The sequence below is a fragment of the Oncorhynchus gorbuscha genome, unplaced genomic scaffold (assembly GCF_021184085.1).
Source record: "Oncorhynchus gorbuscha isolate QuinsamMale2020 ecotype Even-year unplaced genomic scaffold, OgorEven_v1.0 Un_scaffold_1694, whole genome shotgun sequence".
In the NCBI taxonomy this organism is placed as follows: Eukaryota; Metazoa; Chordata; class Actinopteri; order Salmoniformes; family Salmonidae; genus Oncorhynchus; species Oncorhynchus gorbuscha.
The window spans coordinates 14403-38553 of NW_025746397.1; the positions used below are offsets into that span (position 1 = coordinate 14403).

General features: G+C 44.3%; 2 protein-coding genes across 4 annotated transcripts; both read right to left on the minus strand.

Annotated features, from left to right (window-relative positions):
* Positions 1 to 2267: 2267 nt before the first annotated feature.
* On the minus strand, positions 2268 to 6471 carry LOC124023830 (zinc finger protein 709-like). 2 transcript variants are annotated; one of them, XM_046338038.1, is made up of 3 exons: positions 6383 to 6471; positions 5282 to 5861; positions 2268 to 5095 (listed from the first exon to the last, which is right to left on the minus strand). In XM_046338038.1, exons 1-3 carry the CDS (start codon positions 6463 to 6465, stop codon positions 2990 to 2992), a joined length of 2769 nt encoding a protein of 922 aa, XP_046193994.1. In that variant the 5' UTR covers positions 6466 to 6471; the 3' UTR covers positions 2268 to 2989. The 2 variants fall into 2 exon arrangements, with proteins under 2 accessions (XP_046193994.1, XP_046193995.1); XM_046338039.1 differs by having other exon boundaries at positions 6326 to 6462.
* Positions 6472 to 15481: 9010 nt separating this feature from the next.
* Positions 15482 to 22484, minus strand: LOC124023832 (zinc finger protein 665-like). Of its 2 annotated transcripts, none has more exons than XM_046338041.1 (3): positions 22356 to 22484; positions 18486 to 19050; positions 15482 to 17781 (listed from the first exon to the last, which is right to left on the minus strand). In XM_046338041.1, exons 2-3 carry the CDS (start codon positions 18990 to 18992, stop codon positions 15775 to 15777), a joined length of 2514 nt encoding a protein of 837 aa, XP_046193997.1. In that variant the 5' UTR covers positions 18993 to 19050; positions 22356 to 22484; the 3' UTR covers positions 15482 to 15774. The 2 variants fall into 2 exon arrangements, with proteins under 2 accessions (XP_046193997.1, XP_046193996.1); XM_046338040.1 differs by having other exon boundaries at positions 22295 to 22422.
* Positions 22485 to 24151: the final 1667 nt, after the last annotated feature.

Here is a 24151-nt window from a genome sequence, read left to right on the forward strand (position 1 = left end):
TACCCATACTACCTACTACTACTACTACCCATACTACTCTACTACTACCCATACTACCTCTACTACTACTACTACCCATACTACCTCTACTACCTCTACTACTACTACATCTACTACTACCCATACTACCTCTACTACTACTACCCATATTACCTCTTCTACTACTACCCATACTACCTCTACTACTACTACCCATATTACCTCTTCTACTACTACCCATACTACCTCTACTACTACTACCCATACTACCATCTACTACTACCCATACTACCTTCACTACTACTACCCATCTACTACTACTACTACTACCCTACCTCTACTACTACTACCCATACTAATACTACTACCCATATTACCTCTACTACTACTACCCATACTACCTCTACTACTACTTACTACCCATACTACCTACCCATACTTCTACTACTACCCATACTACCTCTACTACTACTACTACCCATATTACCTCATTCCTCTACTACTACTACCCATATTACCTCTACTACCCATATTACCTCTTCTACTACTACCCATACTACCTACTACTACTACTACCCATATTACCTCTACTACCCATATTACCTCTTCTACTACTACCCATACTACCTCTACTACTACTACTACCCATATTACCTCTACTACTACTACTACCCATACTACCTCTACTACTACTACCCATATTACCTCTACTACTACTACCCATACTACCTCTCTACTACTACCCATACTACCTCTACTAACTACTACCCATATTACCTCTCTACTACTACCCATACTACCTCTTCTACTACTCTACTACTACTACTACCCATATTACCTCTTCTACTACTACCCATACTACCTCTACTACTACTACTACCCATACTACCTACTACTACCCATATACTACCTCTTCTACTACTACCCTACTACCCTATACTACCTACTACCCATACTACCTCTACTACTACTACTACCCATATTACCTCTACTACTACCCATATTACCTCTTCTACTACTACCCATACTACCTCTACTACTACTACTACCCATATTACCTCTACTACCCATATTACCTCTTCTACTACTACCCATACTACCTCTACTAATACTACTACCCATATTACCTCTTCTACTACTACCCATACTACCTCTACTACTACTACTACTACCCATATTACCTCTACTACCCATATTACCTCTTCTACTACTACCCATATTACCTCTACTACTACTACTACCCATATTACCTCTACTACTACTACTACTCATATTACCTCTACTACCCATATTACCTCTTCTACTACTACCCATACTACCTCTACTACTACTACTACTACCCATGCTTCCTCTACTACTACTACCCATACTACCTCTACTACTACTTGTTATTGACTGGACTCTTATTGTTGTTATGTACTGTATTGTGGAGGGAACTAGCACATTCACATATCCCTGCATCTTTTATACCTGCTGTGAACTGTGTATGTGACCAATACAGTTTGATTTAACTGTCAACCCGATCAAACAAAAAACTCCTCGGCAAGAATGTGATCAGAGTATAATCATTTATGTTTGAAACAGACAAAGTGCAATACCTTTCCCAGTAATATATATATACAGGAAACACTGCTATGGAATTCTATGGAGTCATTTAGAATGTTTGAAGACGAGCCTTTCAGAACCTGGAACCAGAACCTGGAATCAGAACCTGGAACTGATCCAATACTTTGTCCAGTGGTCCAGTGACAGGAGGTCAGTTATATTGAGTTCTACTTCATGGGCGGGTGTCCCGATTCTCCACAAGTGTGACAAATTTGCACACTTTGGGAGAATCTCAATTGCCTTTGATTCCTCGCGTCCTCTCTCCTCGCCTCCTTCTCAAAACCCATTGGATAAGAAAGTGAGAGCGGATGGGGAACCTCTGATCTTCTCATCCAATGGGTTTTTTAGAAGCCGACGAGATTCTCCTTATTCTGGAATGGATTTGACCAATGGTGGAAGCTCTCTTCAGCCTTGTAACAATCCCCTGCGTTTAGATCCATGTCGGAGACGGTGCCTCTCATGGAAAAGGCTGGAGAGAAACAGCACTTCTTTTGTTCCTTTGTAGAGTTCTATTTCCCATCTGTTTTGTCTTTTGATTCCCTCAAGACATCTGGTCCGCAAACCCCTCCCGAGATCTGTCAACGTGGAACGGTAGGGGCCAAAGGGGACGTGGTAGGTGGGGGGGGGGGGGGGGTTGAGATCTGTCAACGTGGAAAGGTGGGGGCCAAACGGAACATGGTTGAGATCTGTCAATGTGGAAAGGAGAGGGCTAAAAGGGACATGATAGGTAGGGGTGGGGTTCTAAGTCCAGGGTTCTTTTCCAATACCTTTACAGAGATGCACAGTAGAGCTGCGGGGGATATGGTCACTAATCTCCATATCGTCATAAATTGCCTGAACTGATGTGGATAACGACTTATAGAACAATACGTTTATAACATCAACGAGCACCACGGTAATTCAATTATTATCAATTATCCTTTTAAAAATACTACTACTAGTTGGATGGTTCTAGTTCTAGAACGATAAATATAATAGAACGTTCTAGAAACGTTCTAGTATATTTACCGTCATGAATGACAGAGCAAAACGCCCTGCAATAAGTGATTGGTATGTTCGCTGTAGATCATTCTGGGTTTAATGTCCCAGCTCTAGTACATATAGCCTGTAGTCTTGTGGTAGCACAGCTGGATGCTCTATGTATGTCTCAGCTCTAGTACATATAGCCTGTAGTCTTGTGGTAGCACAGCTGGATGCTCTGTGTATGTCTCAACCTCCCCACTGAAGTCCAGGGTTCAATCCCTGCATCTACTCTTCACTGTCTCCCCCTCTACTTCTAACCTGTCTCCATTAAAAACAACTACAACATCAAACATACCACCCTTTTAAAAAAACACATGCTTCACATCTTGTTTCTTTGAAGTAGTAAACACACCTGTAATGGATTGGACAGGTGTAAACCAGGTTACAATGGAGTGTGATGTGGGTAGGGATAAGGGACATGCTGATTGGGTGGTGGGTAGGGATTAGGGAGTCTTGGGACAGAGACAGGCGGAGTTTGCCTGTGTGTGTCCTGATGTTTCTTCAGACTGCTCAACTGAGCGAAAGCTTTATCGCACAAGCGGCACTGGAACGGTTTCTCTCCTGTGTGGGTCCGCCGGTGGTTTTTCAGGACATTCCCATCACGAAACCTCCTCCCGCAGTCAGGGCATTGGTACGGTTTCTCTCCAGTGTGGATTCGCAGGTGAAGAGTGCAGTGGCTCTTACTTGTGAAGCTCTTGTCACAGTAAGTACAGCAGTAAGGTTTCTCACCCGCATGAATCCGGAGATGAAGTTTTAAACTCCCTGTCAGGGAGAAACTCTTCCCACACTGAGGGCAAAGGTAAGGCCTCTCTCCAGTGTGCTTCCTCTGGTGGACTAGTAAATTACGTTTAGTGGAGAAGGTCTTGTCGCACTGTGGGCAGTGGACACGGCTGTTGTGGGTCTTCTGCATGTGATCCTTCAGAAGAGCCTTGGTAGAGAACTTCTCCCCACAGTGGGGGCATGGAAGAGGGCCTTGGTGCATACGGATTGGACCCAGTGTCTCCCCCTTGTGGTTCTTCAGGTGGTGCTGCTTTAGCGAGATTGTATGACGAAACTTCATGCCGCACACTGAGCAGTGATAGGGTTTCTCTCCCGTGTGAGTTCTCATGTGTCTCTGTAAGAGTCCTGATTGGGTAAAATCCTTACCGCAACGAGGGCAGACGTACGGTTTCTCCCCGGTATGGATTCTCAGGTGTATTTTAAGATTGTCGGCATATCTGAATCCCCTTCCACATTCAGAGCACACGTGCGGGTTCTTCAGAGGATCGCTAGGCGGGTGTCGTGTCTTAATGTGTGATTCCAGTCTTTCTGCAGTTATGAAACTCTTCTTACATTGACCACAGCGGTGAGGGTGATCTGTGTGAACAATTTCCTGGTGATGTTTCAGGCTTATTTTTACACGGAAATTCTTCCCACAATCCGAGCAGTGGTAAGGTTTCTCACCTGTGTGGGTTCTGATGTGTTTCTGTAAGTTTCCAGAATCATTGTAGTCCTTCCCACAATGATGGCAGACGTACGGTTTCTCCCCAGTATGAGTTCTCAGGTGTCTCTTAAGACTGCCGGCCTCACTGAATCCCTTTCCGCATGTAGAGCACACGTGTGGTTTCTCTCCAGTCAAGTTATCTCTGTATCTCTTCAGGTACTGTAGGTGTAGTTTTAGACTTCTTGCTGTGGTAAAATTCTTCCCACAGTGATCACAGATATGGGAGCCATCTCCTGAGAGGGGTTCCTTACGTTGCTTAGCGTTAGGTGTGCTGCGAAGCTTCTCTCTTGTGTGTTTTCTCTGTTGTAGTCTCTGTTTGCGTGAGGTAGCAAAGCTCATCCCACAGTCGTCAGAGGAGCAATGGTAAGGTTTCTCTCCTGTATGGACGCTCGTCTGAGGGACAACGACCTCCTCTCCTGGGTGAGCTCTTTTGATGTGTTTCTTCAAGCCTCCAGATTCAATAAAGTCCTTCCCACAACGAGGGCAGTGGAAAGGTTTCTCTCCCGTGTGAGTTCTGATGTGTCTCTTTAAGGTTCCAGATTCAGTGAAACCCTTCCCGCACTGATAACAAACGTACGGTTTCTCCCCAGTGTGAGTTCTCCAATGTATCTTAAGACTGTAGGCCTGAGAGAATCCCTTTCCGCAATCAGAGCACACGTGTGGTTTCTCTGCAGTGACGGTATCGCTGAATCTCTTCAGGTTCTGTAGGTGTAGTTGTAGACTTCTTGCTGTGGTAAAATTCTTCCCACAGTGATCACAGATATGGGAGCCAGGCCTGTCTCCTGAGAGGGTTTTGTGTTGTTCAGCATTAGACCAGCTGTGGGGTTTCTCTCCCGTCTGTGTTGTCTTGTGTATTATATGGCTACTCTGCCCCGGTGTCTTCCTGCAGTCGACCAGCCGTACAGACACCCTCTTCTGACTCTGCAGTAAGATACTACTGGGAAAGGCACGATCTGGAGACTCTGGGCGAGGGGAGGGGGGTGGTGGAGGCTTGTCCTGGAAATCCTTTAAAAAAGAGACAGACTTAATCAGGGTAAAACTCTCAAAAGTCTTTCCTTGATTCCTTTGACTCCTTTTCAAAAAAACATTTCAGGAGAAATTCCAAGAGGATGAACCTTGAATCTTCTCCTCCAATGCATTTATAGAAAGAGGTCAAGGAATAATTTTATGACTGGAAAAATAAATACTCACCTCTCTTACTCTCTGCTCTGGAGTGTGCCTCTCTGGATCTGACTCTGACTCCAGCCCATCGCTGGCCAACCAATCCTTGTCCTCCACATCCGAGTCTTTGTCGCAGTCTGCAGCGTCGTCATCGGATTGGCTGGAACTCAAGTGTTCCGCCTTCAGTCCATTGCTAGGCAACCAATCGCTGTCCTCCTTGTCGCATTCTTCGTCATAGTCGATAGCATCATCATCATCGGACTTGCTGGGACTAATTTGTGCCCCACTAGCATCCTCCAGCATCCTCCTGATGTCCTCTTTCAGATGGACTAACCAAGACATTCCCTGCTCCTCTGATTTGATTGAATCCGTATTGTCCCACATTTCCTCCATGACTTTACGCCTTAATAAGCGATGATTCATCCCTTTAATTTCAGATCCATCTTTGCCATGACGTTCACACAGGTAACGTAAATTGTCCTCGGTTAAAGTGAATAAACTCTGTTCAATTTCATCAATCAACGTTTCCTTCTCTGAACTGAGTGGATTCATATTGTCCTGCTCGTGTGGCAACAACGACCATGCAGTCAATGGCAGGACTTTAGAGAACCTGTAAAAAAAGACGTATACATCAAAACACTCATCTGTAACTTCACGTCCTCAGTATCTGATATTTAAAACACGTCACCAGCCGTCTACAAAGAAGCCTGGGACGTGACCGTCGCTTTGTTAGCCGTTTAGCAAGTTAGCTGGCTACTTAGCTTAGCTAGCTATTCTGTTCACGTTGTGTAGGGGACCCAAATCAGTTCAATCGATTTACAGATCCTGGAAATACACATTCACAGCTTGAACGTGTAGCAAAGTTGGGAAAATAAACCCCATCTTACAGTATACAATAAACAAAGATCTAGCTAGATAGCGGTGTACAAAGCAGCTACACGTTAGCGTAGCTAGATCAGCATGTGCTAACTTAGCTAGCTACCCATGTGGACCTAGCCATCTAGCAGCTATATCACTGACTATGCCTATCTACAAAGCGAATATAAATGGTCTATATATGTATTTATAATATACCTGGCTGCTTTTAATAACTCTGTTTATATAGTCTGTGATTTTCCTTCTGATGTTTACATTTTGACCACAATTCTACTGGCAGCAGTTCGATGACGTCGCATTCTTCTTCTTCTTCTTTGGGATCTAACGCCGGTTGGCATCCAATATGTTGCATTACCGACCCCAACTGGACTTTAATATAAAACCATGATACTTTGTGATACAAAACGGGAAAAGGGGGAAATTAGAAAATAATCAAATAAAATATATTTTTAAAACCCTTCCGACTAACCCTACACTCATTCATAACCGCAGGGCTCTCCAGAGGGTAGTGAGGTCTGCACAACGCATCACTGGGGGCAAACTACCTGCCCTCCAGGACACCTACAGCACCCGTTGTCACAGGAAAGCCCAAAATATCAACAAGGACATCAACAACCCGAGCCACTGCCTGTTCACCCGCTTTCAGCCAATCAGCATCCAGGACCCAAAATACCCGGTTTGTAATTTAAAATAACTTTATATTCTCGTAGGCTTTTTCATTCAAGTTGAATTCATCCCCGGTTATATCACACAAAGATGGTTCAGTAGAGGTCATTGAAGCAGTGCAGTTTCACTCTGTCTCTGTCTCTCTTTTGTGAAAATGCTTTCTGGTTGCACAATATTGTTCAACATGTAGCCTAATCACAGGAAAAACTCTGTATTGAAAGCAACTGCTGGAGAGAAAAGGATCAACCCGTGTTGTTTCTATTGGAGAGAAAATGATCAACTAGTGTTGTTTCTAATGGAGAGAAAAGGATCAACCCGTGTTGTTTCTATTGGAGAGAAAATGATCAACCAGTGTTGTTTCTATTGGAGAGAAAAGGATCAACCAGTGTTGTTTCTATTGGAGTAAAAGGATCAACCAGTATTGTTTCTGCTGAAGAGAAAAGGATCAACCCGTGTTGTTTCTATTGGAGAGAAAATGATCAACTAGTGTTGTTTCTAATGGAGAGAAAAGGATCAACCAGTGTTGTTTCTAATGGAGAGAAAATGATCAACCAGTGTTGTTTCTATTGGAGAGAAAATGATCAACCCGTGTTGTTTCTATTGGAGAGAAAATGATCAACCAGTGTTGTTTCTATTGGAGTAAAAGGATCAACCAGTGTTGTTTCTATTGGAGAGAAAATGATCAACCAGTATTGTTTCTGCTGAAGAGAAAAGGATCAACCCGTGTTGTTTCTATTGGAGAGAAAAGGATCAACCAGTGTTGTTTCTATTGGAGAGAAAATGATCAACCAGTATTGTTTCTGCTGAAGAGAAAAGGATCAACCCGTGTTGTTTCTATTGGAGTAAAAGGATCAACCCGTGTTGTTTCTGCTGAAGAGAAAAGGATCAACCCGTGTTGTTTCTATTGGAGTAAAAGGATCAACCCGTGTTGTTTCTGCTGAAGAGAAAAGGATCAACCCGTGTTGTTTCTATTGGAGTAAAAGGATCAACCCGTGTTGTTTCTGCTGAAGAGAAAAGGATCAACCCGTGTTGTTTCTATTGGAGTAAAAGGATCAACCCGTGTTGTTTCTGCTAAAGAGAAAAGGATCAACCCGTGTTGTTTCTATTGGAGTAAAAGGATCAACCCGTGTTGTCTCTGCTGAAGAGAAGAGCTTTATTTTCTGAATTGTATTTCATAATGAACAAAGGTCACTCACGTCGGTCATTCAAGGTGGGTGTATAAGCCTATACACTAAATGTAGCCATCTGTTAGATATCAATTATATGGCTAACTATCAGTGATATTAGGCTGTATTTAGATTTAGCAATTCAGCTAACCACTTCCTCAGGTGGTGGATTAGCCTCAAATGAATTAGTCTATGTGATACAAGTGGCCCAAAAATATGTAGGAAAATTAATCTCTATTGAAGAACAAAAAAATAAATAATAATAATAGCAATTGCTCAATTGTCAAAACAATCACAGGTTTAGTTTGCACATAAACGTTTCTGGAATCATGCATTGGTGCTTGGACATGATGTTAGAACACAGTTTATTTGTTGCATCACAACATTCTAGTAGGCCTATTCTAGAACACTTCCAAATGACTCCATCAGATGAGGAGGCTTCTAATCATCAGAAGTCCACTTCTAGCTACCTTCATTGATTTAACAGTACCCAATACAACCAAATCACGGGCTGATGCCACCAACTGAAAATGTTAGTATGGAGTCCTACCTGTAACTATGCTTTTAGAATAGAACGTGTGAATTTCAGGATCTTTAGACTATGCTCTCACACTAGTCCCCAGTGTGGAAATACTACAACAACTACAAGAAAATGCTAGTGTAACGGATGTGAAACGGCTAGCTTAGTTGGCGGCGGTGCGCGCTAAATAGCGTTTCAATCGGTGACGTCACTTGCTCTGAGACCTTGAATTAGTTGTTCCCGCGGCTTTTGTGGAGCGATGGGTAACGATGCTTCCTGGGTGACTGTTGTTGATGTGTGCACAGGGTCCCTGGTTCGCGCCTGGGTAATGGGCGAGGGGACGGTCTAAAGTTATACTGTTACACTATATTAAGTGAATGTTTTTAAAACGTTTGAAAATATATCTGGGTGTTTAAGAAGGGAAAGTAATCCAATTGTAATCAGATTAAGTTACTCATTTAGAGTAATCCAGAGGATTACGTTACTCATTTAGAGTAATCCAGAGGATTACGTTACTCATTTAGAGTAATCCAGAGGATTACGTTACTCATTTAGAGTAATCCAGAGGATTACGTTACTCATTTAGAGTAATCCAGAGGATTACGTTACTCATTTAGAGTAATCCAGAGGATTACGTTACTCATTTAGAGTAATCCAGCAGAGGATTACGTTACTCATTTAGAGTAATCCAGAGGATCACGTTACTCATTTAGAGTAATCCAGAGGATTACGTTACTCATTTAGAGTAATCCAGAGGATTACGTTACTCATTTAGAGTAATCCAGAGGATTACGTTACTCATTTAGAGTAATCCAGAGGATTACGTTAACAATTACTTCATTTTTCATGTAACTGTAATCAGTAACAGGTTACATTTTTCAAGTAATCCGGCCAACCCCAATCCTTATCTTACTTCATTTACAAACACTGTATGTAGACTTTTCTATTGTGTTATTGACTGTGCGTTTGTTTACTCCATGTGTAACTCTGTGTTGTTTGTGTCGCACTGCTTTGCTTTATCTTGGCCAGGTCGCAGTTGTAAATGAGAACTTGTTCTCAACTGGCCACCTGGTTAAATAAAGGTGAAATAAATATAATAATAATAATAATAATAATATATGCCATTTAGCAGAAGCTTTTATCCAAAGCGACTTACAGTCATGTGTGCATACATTCTACGTATGGGTGGTCCCGGGAATCGAACCCACTACCCTGGCGTTACAAGCGCCATGCTCTACCAACTGAGCTACAGAAGGACCACATATAACAAATAAAAAACCCTGCCCGTAGGCAATATCCAAATGTGCAGAAGTAACCTAAATAGATAAAATAGCAGAGATTCTCATGTGGCCCATTGTATTACACCAGTGTATTAGGCCAGTGTATTACACCAGTGTATTAGGCCAGTGTATTACACCATTGTATTACACCAGTGTATTAGGCCAGTGTATTACACCATTGTATTACACCAGTGTATTAGGCCAGTGTATTAGGCCAGTGTATTACACCAGTGTATTAGAGGCCATTGGTATTTATATTGGATGTAATATTTTGGCATCTCTGAGCAAATATTGGTGATCAATATTCGTTTCCAGGCATTGTTGTAAACTATAGTCTAATCATATTTAAGTTAATTTCCTTGGAAAGATAACAGGCAGTCTAATCTATTTCATTGATACCACACATACAGGTAAACTTGGTTGACGACATGGGCTCATGCTGCGTTCAAGACAACTGGGAACTCAGGAATCTCCGACCTCCGACTTCAGTGCGTTCAAGACAACTGGGAAAAATCACTTTGAATGGTCATCCAACTTGGAATTCCAAATCGGAAACTTGGGCCTCCTCTTAGAGCTCAGTCACGTTCAAAACAACTGGGAAAATACGAGCTCAAAGCATCATGTCAGTGATCTTCAGGTCGGAAAGTCAGAGGTGCAAAACGCACATAACGCATACAAATCATTTGGGTACTGTTAAATCAATGAAGGTAATGAGAAGTGGATTTCTGATGATTTTCTGTGTTTCTTCCGCCCAGAAGGAAAAGGTGCTCCGCGTCATGCGCTCGGGACAAGACCTGTGACTTAACTCGCTCTCCCGAGCAGTGTTGAGGCGGAGCAACTGAAATGGAAGATTCCCTGTGTCTGTGACGCCCATCATTTGGCGTGACGCAGGCCCGGTGGCGTTTGGCGTGACGCAGACCCGGTGGCGTTTGCCGTGACGCAGCCCAGTGGCGTTTGCCGTGACGCAGACCCAGTGGCGTTTGCCGTGACGCAGACCCAGTGGCGTTTGGTGTGACGCAGACCCGGTGGCGTTTGGCGTGACGCAGACCCGGTGGCGAGCTTGGAGAAACTGAAAAGACACCGACATGCGCTAACCCAGGTCTCTCTTACTCATGCCTTAAACTACAGACTCATGAATATTCCGTGTCATAATTACATCCAGTGTGATATCAATATTTATAAACTGGGTGGTTCGAGCCCTGATTGCTGATTGGCTGACAGCCGTGGTATATCAAACCGTAAACCATGGGTATGACATAATATGTCTTTTTACTGCTCTTATTACATTGGAAACCAGTTTATAACAGCAATAAGACACCTCGGGGGGTTTGTGGTATATGGCCAATATACCACGGCTAAGGGCTGTATCCAGGCACTCCGCTTTGCATCGAGCTTTAGTTCGTGGTATATTAGGAATATACCACACCCCCTCCCCCTCATGCCTTACTGCTTAAATATATACTAAGCTGCAGATAGGGTGTTGCAATGTAGTCTACATCTTAGATTTACAATTGACAGGACTAATGGTTGCTATGGAGTTGTCTAGATAATCATTTAAAAAACTGTACAGTTAAACAGAAAACAGCTTCAGTCTGGGTTTGGAGTTACAGTGTTTTTTTCTCTCATAATTATAATTTTTTAAAACATTTTTATTTCTCACAAAAATGTGTTAAATTATAAATCGCTGGTGGTGTTTATAAATGTTATTAACCCCCTAAAAATAAATTGAACTAGCATTTCTTTAGTGGTCTTAAAATGAATCGTGGCCCCTCTGCAGTCCCACAGCTCTGTAGTTGGACACAAACACGTATCTGAATAAAGCAGAATGTCTTAAAATTACAAACAAACAAACACCACAACATACAATTTGACCCACATTTGTCATTTAGAATGAACTGGTCAAGGCAAAGATGGTGGATAAATGTAAGATGAACGACTCAAGACGTTTAACCATTGTCGATTTAAGTGGGTGGCTCTCCAATAGACATCAAATGCGCGTCTGGACTACTTAGTTCATTGACTTCTATTGAAACGGAAACATTTGGGAGTGGGATGTCTCGATTCAATCTCTGGTGAAGGAGGTAAGTTTGCGGTAAAGTATTTCAAAACCACAGAAATCAGGACACACCAGACCCAATACTTTGAGGAAGTCAGTTGTTCGAGTTCTATTCAGTCTCCCTTCTGTTTCCTCTTTTATAACCTCATCAGATTCCAAATCCCTCCTGAGATCTGGCCCACATAGAAGGGGGAGGGGCCAGGGGGACGTAGTAGGAAGGGGTTTGAGATGTCCTGAGTGCCAATTGGCACCTTTATCCTTATAGAGTGCACTAATGTTGACCAGAGCCCTGGTTAGAGCCCTATGGGCCCTGGTTAAAAGTCTTGCACAACTTGTAGGGCATTAGGCTCTGGTCATAATTAGTGCCCTCTATCGTACAAAGGGCGCCATTTTGGACAGAGTCAAAGGCAGTGTTCCAGTACTTCAGGAAATGCTTCCTCCCAATCTATTTGCATCAGTTGGTAACCAGATCTGTAGAGTTATTCCTCATGAATCCCAGACAACAACAACAACGACTGGGCACAGACATCCATTCTAATTCTATTCCACGTTGGTTCAATGTCATTTTCATTGAAATGACGTAGAAACAGTGTTTATTCAACCGGTGTCCAGTGGGGTTTTGGGGGTTGGAACTAAATGTCATCCATAGAACAGTCATTTGGAGGGAGGATTGTTTACCTATGTTTGATATTCATCTCTAAAAAGCATCATTGAGAAATAACTGATCAACGTTATTACATTTTACCCAGGCCTAATTTAAAACCCCATGTTTCATCTGTAAGTGCTACAAAGCAACAACATTTTTTTGGGGGATCCACTTTGAGACACACACACACTATATATATCCATATACTTATATATATATATATATATATATATATATATACACACACACACACACACATCCCCGTTCAAAACTTTGGGGTCACTTAGAATTGTCCTTGTTTTTGGCTGCCTTCTAGGCAGAGTTGCAAAGAAAAAGCCATATCTCAGACTGGCCAATAAAAAGAAAAGATTAAGATGGGCAAAAGATCACAGACACTGGACAGAGGAACTCTGCCTAGAAGGGCCAGCATCCCGGAGTCGACCTCTTCCCTGTTGACGTTGAGACTGGACAGAGGAACTCTGCCTAGAAGGGCCAGCATCCCAGAGTCGCCTCTTCCCTGTTGACGTTGAGACTGGACAGAGGAACTCTGCCTAGAAGGCCAGCATCCTGGAGTCGCCTCTTAACTGTTGATGTTGAGACTGGACAGAGGAACTCTGCCTAGAAGGACCAGCATCCCGGAGTCGCCTCTTCACTGTTGATGTCGAGACTGGACAGAGGAACTCTGCCTAGAAGGACCAGCATCCCGGAGTCGCCTCTTCACTGTTGATGTCGAAACTGGACAGAGGAACTCTGCCTAGAAGGACCAGCATCCCAGAGTCGCCTCTTCCCTGTTGACGTTGAGACTGGACAGAGGAACTCTGCCTAGAAGGCCAGCATCCTGGAGTCGCCTCTTAACTGTTGATGTTGAGACTGGACAGAGGAACTCTGCCTAGAAGGACCAGCATCCCGGAGTCGCCTCTTCACTGTTGATGTCGAGACTGGACAGAGGAACTCTGCCTAGAAGGACCAGCATCCCGGAGTCGCCTCTTCACTGTTGATGTCGAAACTGGACAGAGGAACTCTGCCTAGAAGGACCAGCATCCCGGAGTCGCCTCTTCACTGTTGATGTCGAGACTGGACAGAGGAACTCTGCCTAGAAGGACCAGCATCCCGGAGTCGCCTCTTCACTGTTGACGTCGAGACTGGACAGAGGAACTCTGCCTAGAAGGACCAGCATCCCGGAGTCGCCTCTTCACTGTTGATGTCGAGACTGGACAGAGGAACTCTGCCTAGAAGGACCAGCATCCCGGAGTCGCCTCTTCACTGTTGACGTCGAGACTGGACAGAGGAACTCTGCCTAGAAGGACCAGCATCCCGGAGTCGCCTCTTAACTGTTGATGTCGAGACTGGACAGAGGAACTCTGCCTAGAAGGACCAGCATCCCGGAGTCGCCTCTTCACTGTTGATGTCGAGACTGGACAGAGGAACTCTGCCTAGAAGGACCAGCATCCTGGAGTCGCCTCTTCACTGTTGATGTCGAGACTGGACAGAGGAACTCTGCCTAGAAGGACCAGCATCCCGGAGTCGCCTCTTCACTGTTGATGTCGAGACTGGACAGAGGAACTCTGCCTAGAAGGACCAGCATCCCGGAGTCGCCTCTTCACTGTTGATGTTGAGACTGGACAGAGGAACTCTGCCTAGAAGGACCAGCATCCCGGAGTCGCCTCTTCACTGTTGATGTTGAGACTGGACAGAGGAACTCTGCCTAGAAGGACCAGCATCCCGGAGTCGCCTCTTCACTGTTGATGTCGAGACTGGACAGAGGAACTCTGCCTAGAAGGAACAGCATCCCGGAGTCGCCTCTTCACTGTTGATGTCGAGACTGGACAGAGGAACTCTGCCTAGAAGGACCAGCATCCCGGAGTCGCCTCTTCACTGTTGATGTCGAGACTGGACAGAGGAACTCTGCCTAGAAACCAGCATCCCAGAGTCGCCTCTTCACTGTTGACATTGAGACTGGTGTTTTGCGGGTACAATTTAATGAAGCTGCCAGTTGAGGACTTGTGAGGCGTCTGTTTCTCAAACTAGACACTCTAATGTACTTGTCCTCTTGCTCAGTTGTGCACCGGGTCCTCTCACTCCTCTTTCATTCTGGTTAGGGCCAGTTCTGTTCTGTGAAGGGAATAGTACACAGTGTTGTACAAGATCTTCAGATTCTTGGTAATTTCTCGCATGGAATAGCCTTCATTTCTCAGAACAAGAATAGACAAGAATGAGTTTAAGAAGAAAGTTCTTTGTTTCTGGCCATTTTGAGCCTGTAATCAAACCCACAAATGCTGATGCTCCAGATACTCAACGAGTCTAAAGAAGGCCAGTTTTATTGCTTCCTTAATCAGAACAACCATTTTCAGCTGTGCTAACACAATTGCAAAAGGGGTTTCTAATGATCAATTAGCCTTTTAAAATGATAAACTTGGATTACGTAACACAATGTGCCATTGGAACACAGGAGTGATGGTTGCTGATAACGGGCCTCTGTACACCTACGTAGATATTCCATTACAAATCTGACGTTTCCAGCTACCAATAATCCTTTGCAACATCAACAATGTCTACACTGTATTTCTGATCAATTTGATGTTATTTTAATGGACAAACATTGTGCTTTTCTTATAAAAAAACAAAAACAAAAGGACATTTCTAAGTGACCCCAAACTTTTGAAACGTAGTGTATGTATATTTATATAGTTGTACATAATATTCTCTATAAGCAGGGACATCCAGCCAACTGGACACAACTGTGGAAAGCATTGGAGTCAACATGGGCCAGCATCCCTGTGGAATACTTTGGACACCTTGTAGAGTCCACATGGGCCAGCATCCCTGTGGAATACTTTGGACACCTTGTGGAGTCAACATGGGCCAGCATCCCTGTGGAATGCTTTGGACACCTTGGAATGCTTTGGACACCTTGTGGAGGGCCAGCATCCCTGTGGAAGTCCACATCAACATGGGCCAGCATCCCTGTGGAATGCTTTGGACACCTTGTAGAGCCCACATGGGCCAGCATCCCTGTGGAATGCTTTGGACACCTTGTAGAGTCCACATGGGCCAGCATCCCTGTGGAATGCTTTGGACACCTTGTAGAGCCCACATGGGCCAGCATCCCTGTGGAAGGCTTTGGACACCTTGTAGAGCCCCAACGAACTGAGGATGTTCTGAGGGAAAAATGGGGTGCAACTCCATATTAGGAAGATGTTAATGTTTTATTCCATGGATTATATTTAGTGAATTTCCCCCAAATCATGGTATTTTTCTGTCTGGGTATCATAAGGAATCCCTCTATAAGGGATTGGACAGGTGATAAACCAGGTTACCATTGAGTCTGTGATGGGTAGGGATAAGGGACATACTGATTGGGTGGTGGGTAGGGATTAGGGAGTCTTGGGACAGAGACAGGCTGAGTTTGCCTGTGTGTGTCCTGATGTTTCTTCAGACTGCTCCACTGAGCGAAGGCTTTATCGCACACGTGGCACTGGAATGGTTTCTCTCCTGTGTGGGTCCGCCGGTGGTTTTTCAAGACATTCCCGTCACGAAACCTCCTCCCGCAGTCAGGGCATTGGTACGGTTTCTCTCCAGTGTGGATTCGCAGGTGAAGAGTGCAGTGGCTCTTACTTGTGAAGCTCTTGTCACAGTAAGTACAGCAGTAAGGTTTCTCACCCGCATGAATCCGGAGATGAAGTTTTAAACTCCCTGTCAGGGAGAAACTCTTCCCACACTGAGGGCAAAGGTAAGGCCTCTCTCCAGTGTGCTTCCTCTGGTGGACTAGTAAACTACCTTTAGTGGTGAAGGTCTTGTCGCACTGTGGGCAGTGGACTCTGCTTTTGTGAGTCTTCTGAATGTGACCCTTTAGAAGAGCCTTGGTAGAGAACTTCTCCCCACAGTGGGGGCATGGAAGAGGGCCTTGGTGCATACGGACTGGACCCAGTGTCTCCCCCTTGTGGTTCTTCAGGTGGTGCTGCTTTAGTGAGATTGTATGGCGAAACTTCATCCCGCACACCAAGCAGTGGTAAGGTGTCTCTCCCGTGTGAGTTCTCATGTGTCTCTGTAAGAGTCCTGATTGGGTAAAATCCTTACCGCAACGAGGGCAGACGTACGGTTTCTCCCCGGTATGGATTCTCACGTGTCTTTTAAGACTACCGGCCTCACCAAAACCCCTTCCACATTCAGAGCACACGTGTGGCTTTTTCAGAGGATCATTTGGCGGATGCCGGGTTTGCATGTGCGATTCCAGTTTAGATGCAGTTACGAAGCTCTTCATACAGTGAGCACAGCAGTGAGGGTGTTCCGTGTGAACAACTTCCCGGTGATGTACAAGGCTTATTTTTTCACGAAAATTCCTACCGCATTCCGAGCAGTGGTAAGGTTTCTCACCTGTGTGGGTCCTGATGTGTCTCTGCAAGTTTCCAGAATCATTGTAGTTCTTCCCACAATGATGGCAGACGTACGGTTTCTCCCCAGTGTGAGTTCTCAGGTGTCTCTTAAGACTGCCGGCCTCACTGAATCCCTTTCTGCATGTAGAGCACACGTGTGGTTTCTCTCCAGTCAAGTTATCTCTGTATCTCTTCAGGTACTGTAAGTGTCGTTTTAGACTGCGTGCTGTGATAAAACTCTTCCCACAGTGATCACAGATATGGGAGCCATCTCCTGAGAGGGGTTCCTTACGTTGCTTAGCATTAGGCGTGCTGCAAAGCTTCTCTCTTGTGTGTTTTCTCTGGTGTACTCTGCGTTTGCGTGAGGTAACGAAGCTCATCCCACAGTCGTCAGAGGAGCAATGGTAAGGTTTCTCTCCTGTGAGGACGCTCTTCACAACAACCTTCTCTCCTGGGTGAGTTTTTCTCATGTGTCTCCTTAAGTTTCCAGAATCACTCCAAGCCTTCCCACAATGATGGCAAACAAATGGTTTCTCCCCCGTATGAGTTCTCAGGTGTCTCTTAAGACTGCCAGCCTCGCTGAATCCCTTTCCGCATTCAGAGCACACGTGTGGTTTCTCTCCAGTCAAGTTCTCTCTGAATCTCTTCAGGTTCTGTAGGTGTAGTTGTAGACTTCTTGCTGTGGCAAAATTCTTCCCACAGTGATCACAGATATGGGAGCCAGGCCTGTCTCCTGAGAGGGTTTTGTGTTGTTCAGCATTAGACCAGCTGTGGGGTTTCTCTCCCGTCTGTGTTGTCTTGTGTATTATATGGCTACTCTGCCCCGGTGTCTTCCTGCAGTCGACCAGCCGCACGGACACCCTCTTCAGACTCTGCAGTAAGATACTACTGGGAAAGGCACGACCTGAGGACTTCGGGAGGGCGGAGGGTGACGTGGGAATCTTGTTCTGGAAATCATAAAAATAGAGAGAGAACAAATCAGGGTGGGAAACATTCTCCCACGTGGCAAGGAATGTTTTTGCGTCTCAAAAGTCTTTACCTTGACTCCGTTCATCCTTGATTAAAAAACATTGGAGGATAAAGTCCAAGAGGAGAAACCTTGAATCTTTTCCTCCAATACATTTATAGAAGGAAGAGGACAAGATGGCGCCGACAGACACAGTTGCCTCGTTTCTAGCTACTAGCCAACTTTTCAGTATTTGTGGGGGGTGTTGTTTCTGACATATTGGGGCTGTTATTTCTGACATACTGGGGGTGTTATTTCTGATATATTGGGGCTGTTATTTCTGACATACTGGGGGTGTTATTTCTGACATACTGGGGGTGTTATTTCTGACATACTGGGGGTGTTATTTCCGACATACTGGGGGTGTTGTTTCTGACATATTCTGACATATTGGGGGTGATGAAGGGAAAAGACTGCCTCTGACATCGCACGTTCTGATATTTCTTAATTTCATAATTATTTTTCATATATAATTACTGTTGGAGCTAGGGAGCACAAGTATTTCGTTGCGCCTGCGATATCTGAAAATGTGTGTTTCGTGACCAACAAACTGATTTGAGGACAAGGAATCAAGGATGAGATTTATCAAGGAAAGACTGAAACACACATTTTATGACTGGAAAAATAAATACTTGTGTCTCTTACTCTCTGCTCTGGAGTGTGCCTCTCTGGATCTGACTCTGACTCCAGCCCATCGCTGGCCAACCAATCCTTGTCCTCCACGTCCGAGTCTTTGTCGCAGTCTGCGGCGTCGTCATCGGATCGGCTGGAACTCAAGTGTTCCGCCTTCAGTCCATTGCTAGGCAACCAATCGCTGTCCTCCTTGTCGCATTCTCTGTCATAGTCTACAGCATCATAAGACTGGCTGGGACTAATTGGTGCCCCACTAGCATCCTCCAGCATCCTCCTGATGTCCTCTTTCAGATGGACTAACCAAGACATTCCCTGCTCCTCTGATTTGATTGAATCCGTATTGTCCCACATTTCCTCCATGATTTTACGCCTTAATAAGCGATGATTCATCCCTTTAATTTCAGATACATCTTTACCATGACGTTCACACAGGTAACGTAAATTGTCCTCGGTTAAAGTGAATAAACTCTGTTCAATTTCATCAATCAACGTTTCCTTCTCTGAACTGAGTGGATTCATATTGTTCTGCTCGTGTGGCAACAACGACCATGCAGTCAATGGCAGGACTTTAGAGAACCTGTAAAAAAAGACGTATACATCAAAACACTCATCTGTAATTTCACGTCCTCATTATCTGATATTTAAAGGAACAGTTCAGGATTTTGGCAATGAGTTTCTTTACTTCCCCAGAGGTAAATGGACATGTTTAAGTCTCCGCCGTCCAGTATGAAATCAGTTAGAGACATAGTTCCGCGAGCCAATGCTAACTAGCGTTAGCGCAATGATGAAGTCTACAGAAACAGCTAACAGTGTCCTTAGACTTCCAGTGAGGTTATGATCCAAATCAACACAGGCTTTCATTGTTTTCAAATATGTAGCCTATTTGACTGACAAACCTTAGCTTATTTAACCTTTATTTTACATAGGCAAGTCAGTTAAGAACAAATTCTTATGTACAATGACGGCCTAGGAACAGTTGAATCAACCGGTTTATCCTCATTAGCTGTGATAACCGTTGACAACCGTTGATAACAGACAGCTTCATAGCAGGAGATTCTTCCTTCAACCGGTTTATCCTCATTAGCTGTGATAACCGTTGATAACAGACAGCTTCATAGCAGGAGATTCTTCCTTCAAACGGTTTATCCTCATTAGCTGTGATAACCGTTGACAACCGTTGATAACAGACAGCTTCATAGCAGGAGATTCTTCCATCAACCGGTTTATCCTCATTAGCTGTGATAACCGTTGACAACAGGCAGCTTCATAGCAGGAGATTCTTCCATCAACCTTTCCTTGGCGATACTTTCTTCCTGCTCTACGACATAATGACCAAACCAGACGCGAGAATTTCCTTTCACCTTTATTTAACAAGGCGAGTCAGTTAAGAACAAATTCTTATTTACAACGACGGCCTAGGAACAGTGGGTTAACTGACTTGTTCAGGGGCAGAATGACAGATTTTGACCTTGTCAGCTCAGGGATTCGATCCAGCAACCTTTCAGGTTACTGGCTCACCGCTTTAACCACCTGCCTCCCCGTCCTCATTGGTTTTTAGGAGCATATACACACGTGGTTGATTGAAAGATGAACTGAGGTCCACACTCCGGGAGGTTGAGGTAATGCTGTAAAGTTGGTTGATGAACTGAGGTCCACACTCCGGGAGGTTGAGGTAAGGCTGTAAAGTTGATTGATGAACTGAGGTCCACACTCCGGGAGGTTGAGGTAAGGCTGTAAAGTTGGTTGATGAACTGAGGTCCACACTCCGGGAGGTTGAGGTAAGGCTGTAAAGTTGGTTGATGAACTGAGGTCCACACTCCGGGAGGTTGAGGTAATGCTGTAAAGTTGGTTGATTAACTGAGAGCCACACTCCGGGAGGTTGTAGTAATGCTGTAAAGTTGGTTGATGAACTGAGGTCCACACTCCGGGAGGTTGAGGTAAGGCTGTAAAGTTGGTTGATGAACTGAGGTCCACACTCCGGGAGGTTGAGGTAAGGCTGTAAAGTTGATTGATGAACTGAGGTCCACACTCCGGGAGGTTGAGGTAAGGCTGTAAAGTTGGTTGATGAACTGAGAGCCACACTCCGGGAGGTTGTAGGTAATGCTGTAAAGTTGGTTGATGAACTGAGGTCCACACTCCGGGAGGTTGAGGTAAGGCTGTAAAGTTGGTTGATGAACTGAGGTCCACACTCCGGGAGGTTGAGGTAAGGCTGTAAAGTTGGTTGCCAACCGCCAAATAAAGTCCAAAGAAGAAGAAGCCTTTAGGAAGGAGGAGGAGCCTTTAGGAAGGAGGAGCCTTTAGGAAGGAGGAGCATTTAGGAAGGAGGAGCCTTTAGGAAGGAGGAGCCTTTAGGAAGGAGGAGAAAGGAATTGGCATAAAATGGCATAAATGATTAAAATGGATTCATTGTCAGATTAATATAATTGGTTCAGATTTTGTTAAAATATTTCAACCCAATGTTTATATCCTGATCGTGTCTGAAACAGCAAGGAACTAAAATCAAATTAGCTAGCAACTCCTGTTTGGTCATAAATAGGAGATTCAAATGTCTTATACGCGTATGTGTCCAGTTGCTGGGGTAACGTTTTAATTTAGAAAACACTTAGATATTAAATTAAATATTTTGTTCCAAGAAGTAATCAAACAATGTAAACGTAGCCATCTTGTCTATTCCTCATCCCTCATTGATCGGAGTCAGGTCAGTGTACGCTTGATTGGTGGACACCCACCTGGCTCGTTAATTAATCCACCAATCAAGCGTCACTTTGAATGACACTCACCTGGCTCGACCAATGAGAGCAGATCAGAGATAGAAAAGACGGCGGTGAATACATCATGGAGCACGACGTGTATTTAATAACGGGAGCGTCTTGTGAATCCAATCGTTCTCGCTGCAACTGGACACATACATTTAAGAGAATGGCGCCATCTCCTAATATGCAGCTGCCTGAGATCAACGGTTATCACAGCCGATGAGGATAACCCGTTTGATTCCATTAACTATCACTTTACCTGGCTTTCTGTATTGGCTGCATCATTCTGGTGGTTGGCAACAGAACATAACGTACCACAATACTACAGCCGGCTTCAGCAACAACAACAAATGCATGTATAATCTCGAGGAACTATTGACCGAATGTAAAGTTAATTCGATAGAGAGGGTCACATTTAACGTCTGTATCCAACTTTTGTCAGAACAGCACCATGTTGAGTTAGACAGCGGCTTGTCATTAGACCACGCACGTCCTACCACTGTCTACAGAGCAGAAATACGGTGCGGTTCGGACAAAGTTTGGATTCAGACGTTTATTTGATAGTGAGGGTCACATTTCAATTTACGTTTGGTAAATAAGAGTATCTAGACATCACACACACACATGCTTTTGCGTAGCCGGCTATATGGTGGTAGGGTTATTTTCCGTCGCCGGCCACCAGAACTACTATATGCACAACTCAGGGAGTCCAACCAATACAGACACCTGATGTCGTGTTTCAAAGCTACACTGTACCATGCATTTCGATGGAACCACTATATACACACAAAAAATTTTCTGGCAATTTAACCATTCATTTTTACCAGCATTGATCCGTGTAGACGCGAGGGAAAAAAAGAGTGACGCTCGCAGCCCGTCTTCTCATTCTGCATTATATTCGTGCTTAAACACTTATCGTATGATTTTGGCCTTTACAGGTCTATATAAACCGTTCTGATATAGCTAACGTTTGAATAAATACGTTACAACAGTTAACTAGCTAGAGATCCATGTGGACCTAGCTACAAAGCGGTTTATAATTTGGCTAGATGTGCATTTATGATCTACCTGGATGCTTTTAATCATATCGTCTGTGTGACGTTTCCCTCCGACGTGTTCTCTTGTTTACCTTTTGACCAAAGATGGTTTAGATAAGTCTCGCTTTCAACCCAGTCTGTTTTGATGGCAGCAGTTTGATGCCGTCATTTCCGGTATGGGAAGGAACCCTTGTTCTGAGGTTTATTGGCAGACTTGAATGTCTATTGCCGCCACCTACTGTACAGGGTAGTGAACGACGTAAAAATAAAAATAATTTGGAGGAAACTACGTCATACGCTATACCAGGGGTTCTCAACTCTTAGCCTAAGAGGTCTGGAGACTATTGGTTTGCTGTTCTACCTGGTAATTAATTGCACACACCTTGTATCCCAGGTCTAAATCAGTCCCTCATTAGAGGGGCACAATGAAAAAGAAAAAACTATACTGTTTAAAAACCACATCCAGTCATAGTCCGGGACGTTCTTCGACAGGATTCCTAAGTCCCAAAGAGCGTTCAGCTGCACTTACAATGATGCCAATAGTCTCTTATTTATTTTCCGTTTGTGCTGTGCAGTTTATGACCGTTGCAATAAATTATACAGTCCACGTTTTTAACATGAAATAAATCAGGGTCCCTTGGTGCAGAGAAACATTCACTGGTGTGTAGGCTCTACTAGCATCGCGTCTTCAACGCCACTTGATCCTTTCCTTGTTCCCCACGGTAACCCACTCATTCTCACTCTCTGTGTTCTCATCTTCACCCGACCCACCATTAGCTTCAAACTGAACATCGGTTTCCCCCATCTTCCTTCAGAGGAAGCCTTCAAAATAAGACTAGAATGAGTTATGCATTCTACTGTGACAGAGAGTTATGCATTCTACTCTGACAGAGGGAGTTATGCATTCTACTCTGACAGAGGGAGTTATGCATTCTACTCTGTGACAGAGGGAGTTATGCATTCTACTCTGACAGAGGGAGTTATGCATTCTACTCTGACAGAGGGAGTTATGCATTCTACTCTGACAGAGGGAGTTATGCATTCTACTCTGACAGAGGGAGTTATGCATTCTACTCTGACGGAGGGAGTTATGCATTCTACTCTGACAGAGGGAGTTATGCATTCTACTCTGACAGAGGAGTTATGCATTCTACTCTGACAGAGGGAGGGAGTTATGCATTCTACTCTGACTGCATTCTACTCTGACAGAGGGAGTTATGCATTCTACTCTGACAGAGGGAGTTACTCTGCATTCTACTCTGACAGAGGGAGTTATGCATTCTACTCTGACAGAGGGAGGGAGTTATGCATTCTACTCTGTGACGGAGGGAGTTATGCATTCTACTCTGTGACAGAGGGAGTTATGCATTCTACTCTGACAGAGGAGTTATGCATTCTACTCTGACAGGGAGTTATGCATTCTACTCTGACAGAGGGAGTTATGCATTCTACTCTGACAGAGGGAGTTATGCATTCTACTCTGACAGAGGGAGTTATGCATTCTACTCTGACAGAGGGAGTTATGCATTCTACTCTGACGGAGGGAGTTATGCATTCTCTGTGACAGAGGGAGTTATGCATTCTACTCTCTGAGAGGGAGTTATGCATTCTACTCTGACAGAGGGAGTTATGCATTCTACTCTGACAGAGGGAGTTATGCATTCTACTCTCGGAGGGAGTTATGCATTCTACTCTGACAGAGGGAGTTATGCATTCTACTCTGTGACAGAGGGAGTTATGCATTCTACTCTGTGACGGAGGGAGTTATGCATTCTACTCTGACGGAGGGAGTTATGCATTCTACTCTGACAGAGGGAGTTATGCATTCTACTCTGATGAGGAGTTATGCATTCTCTGACGGAGGGAGTTATGCATTCTACTCTGACAG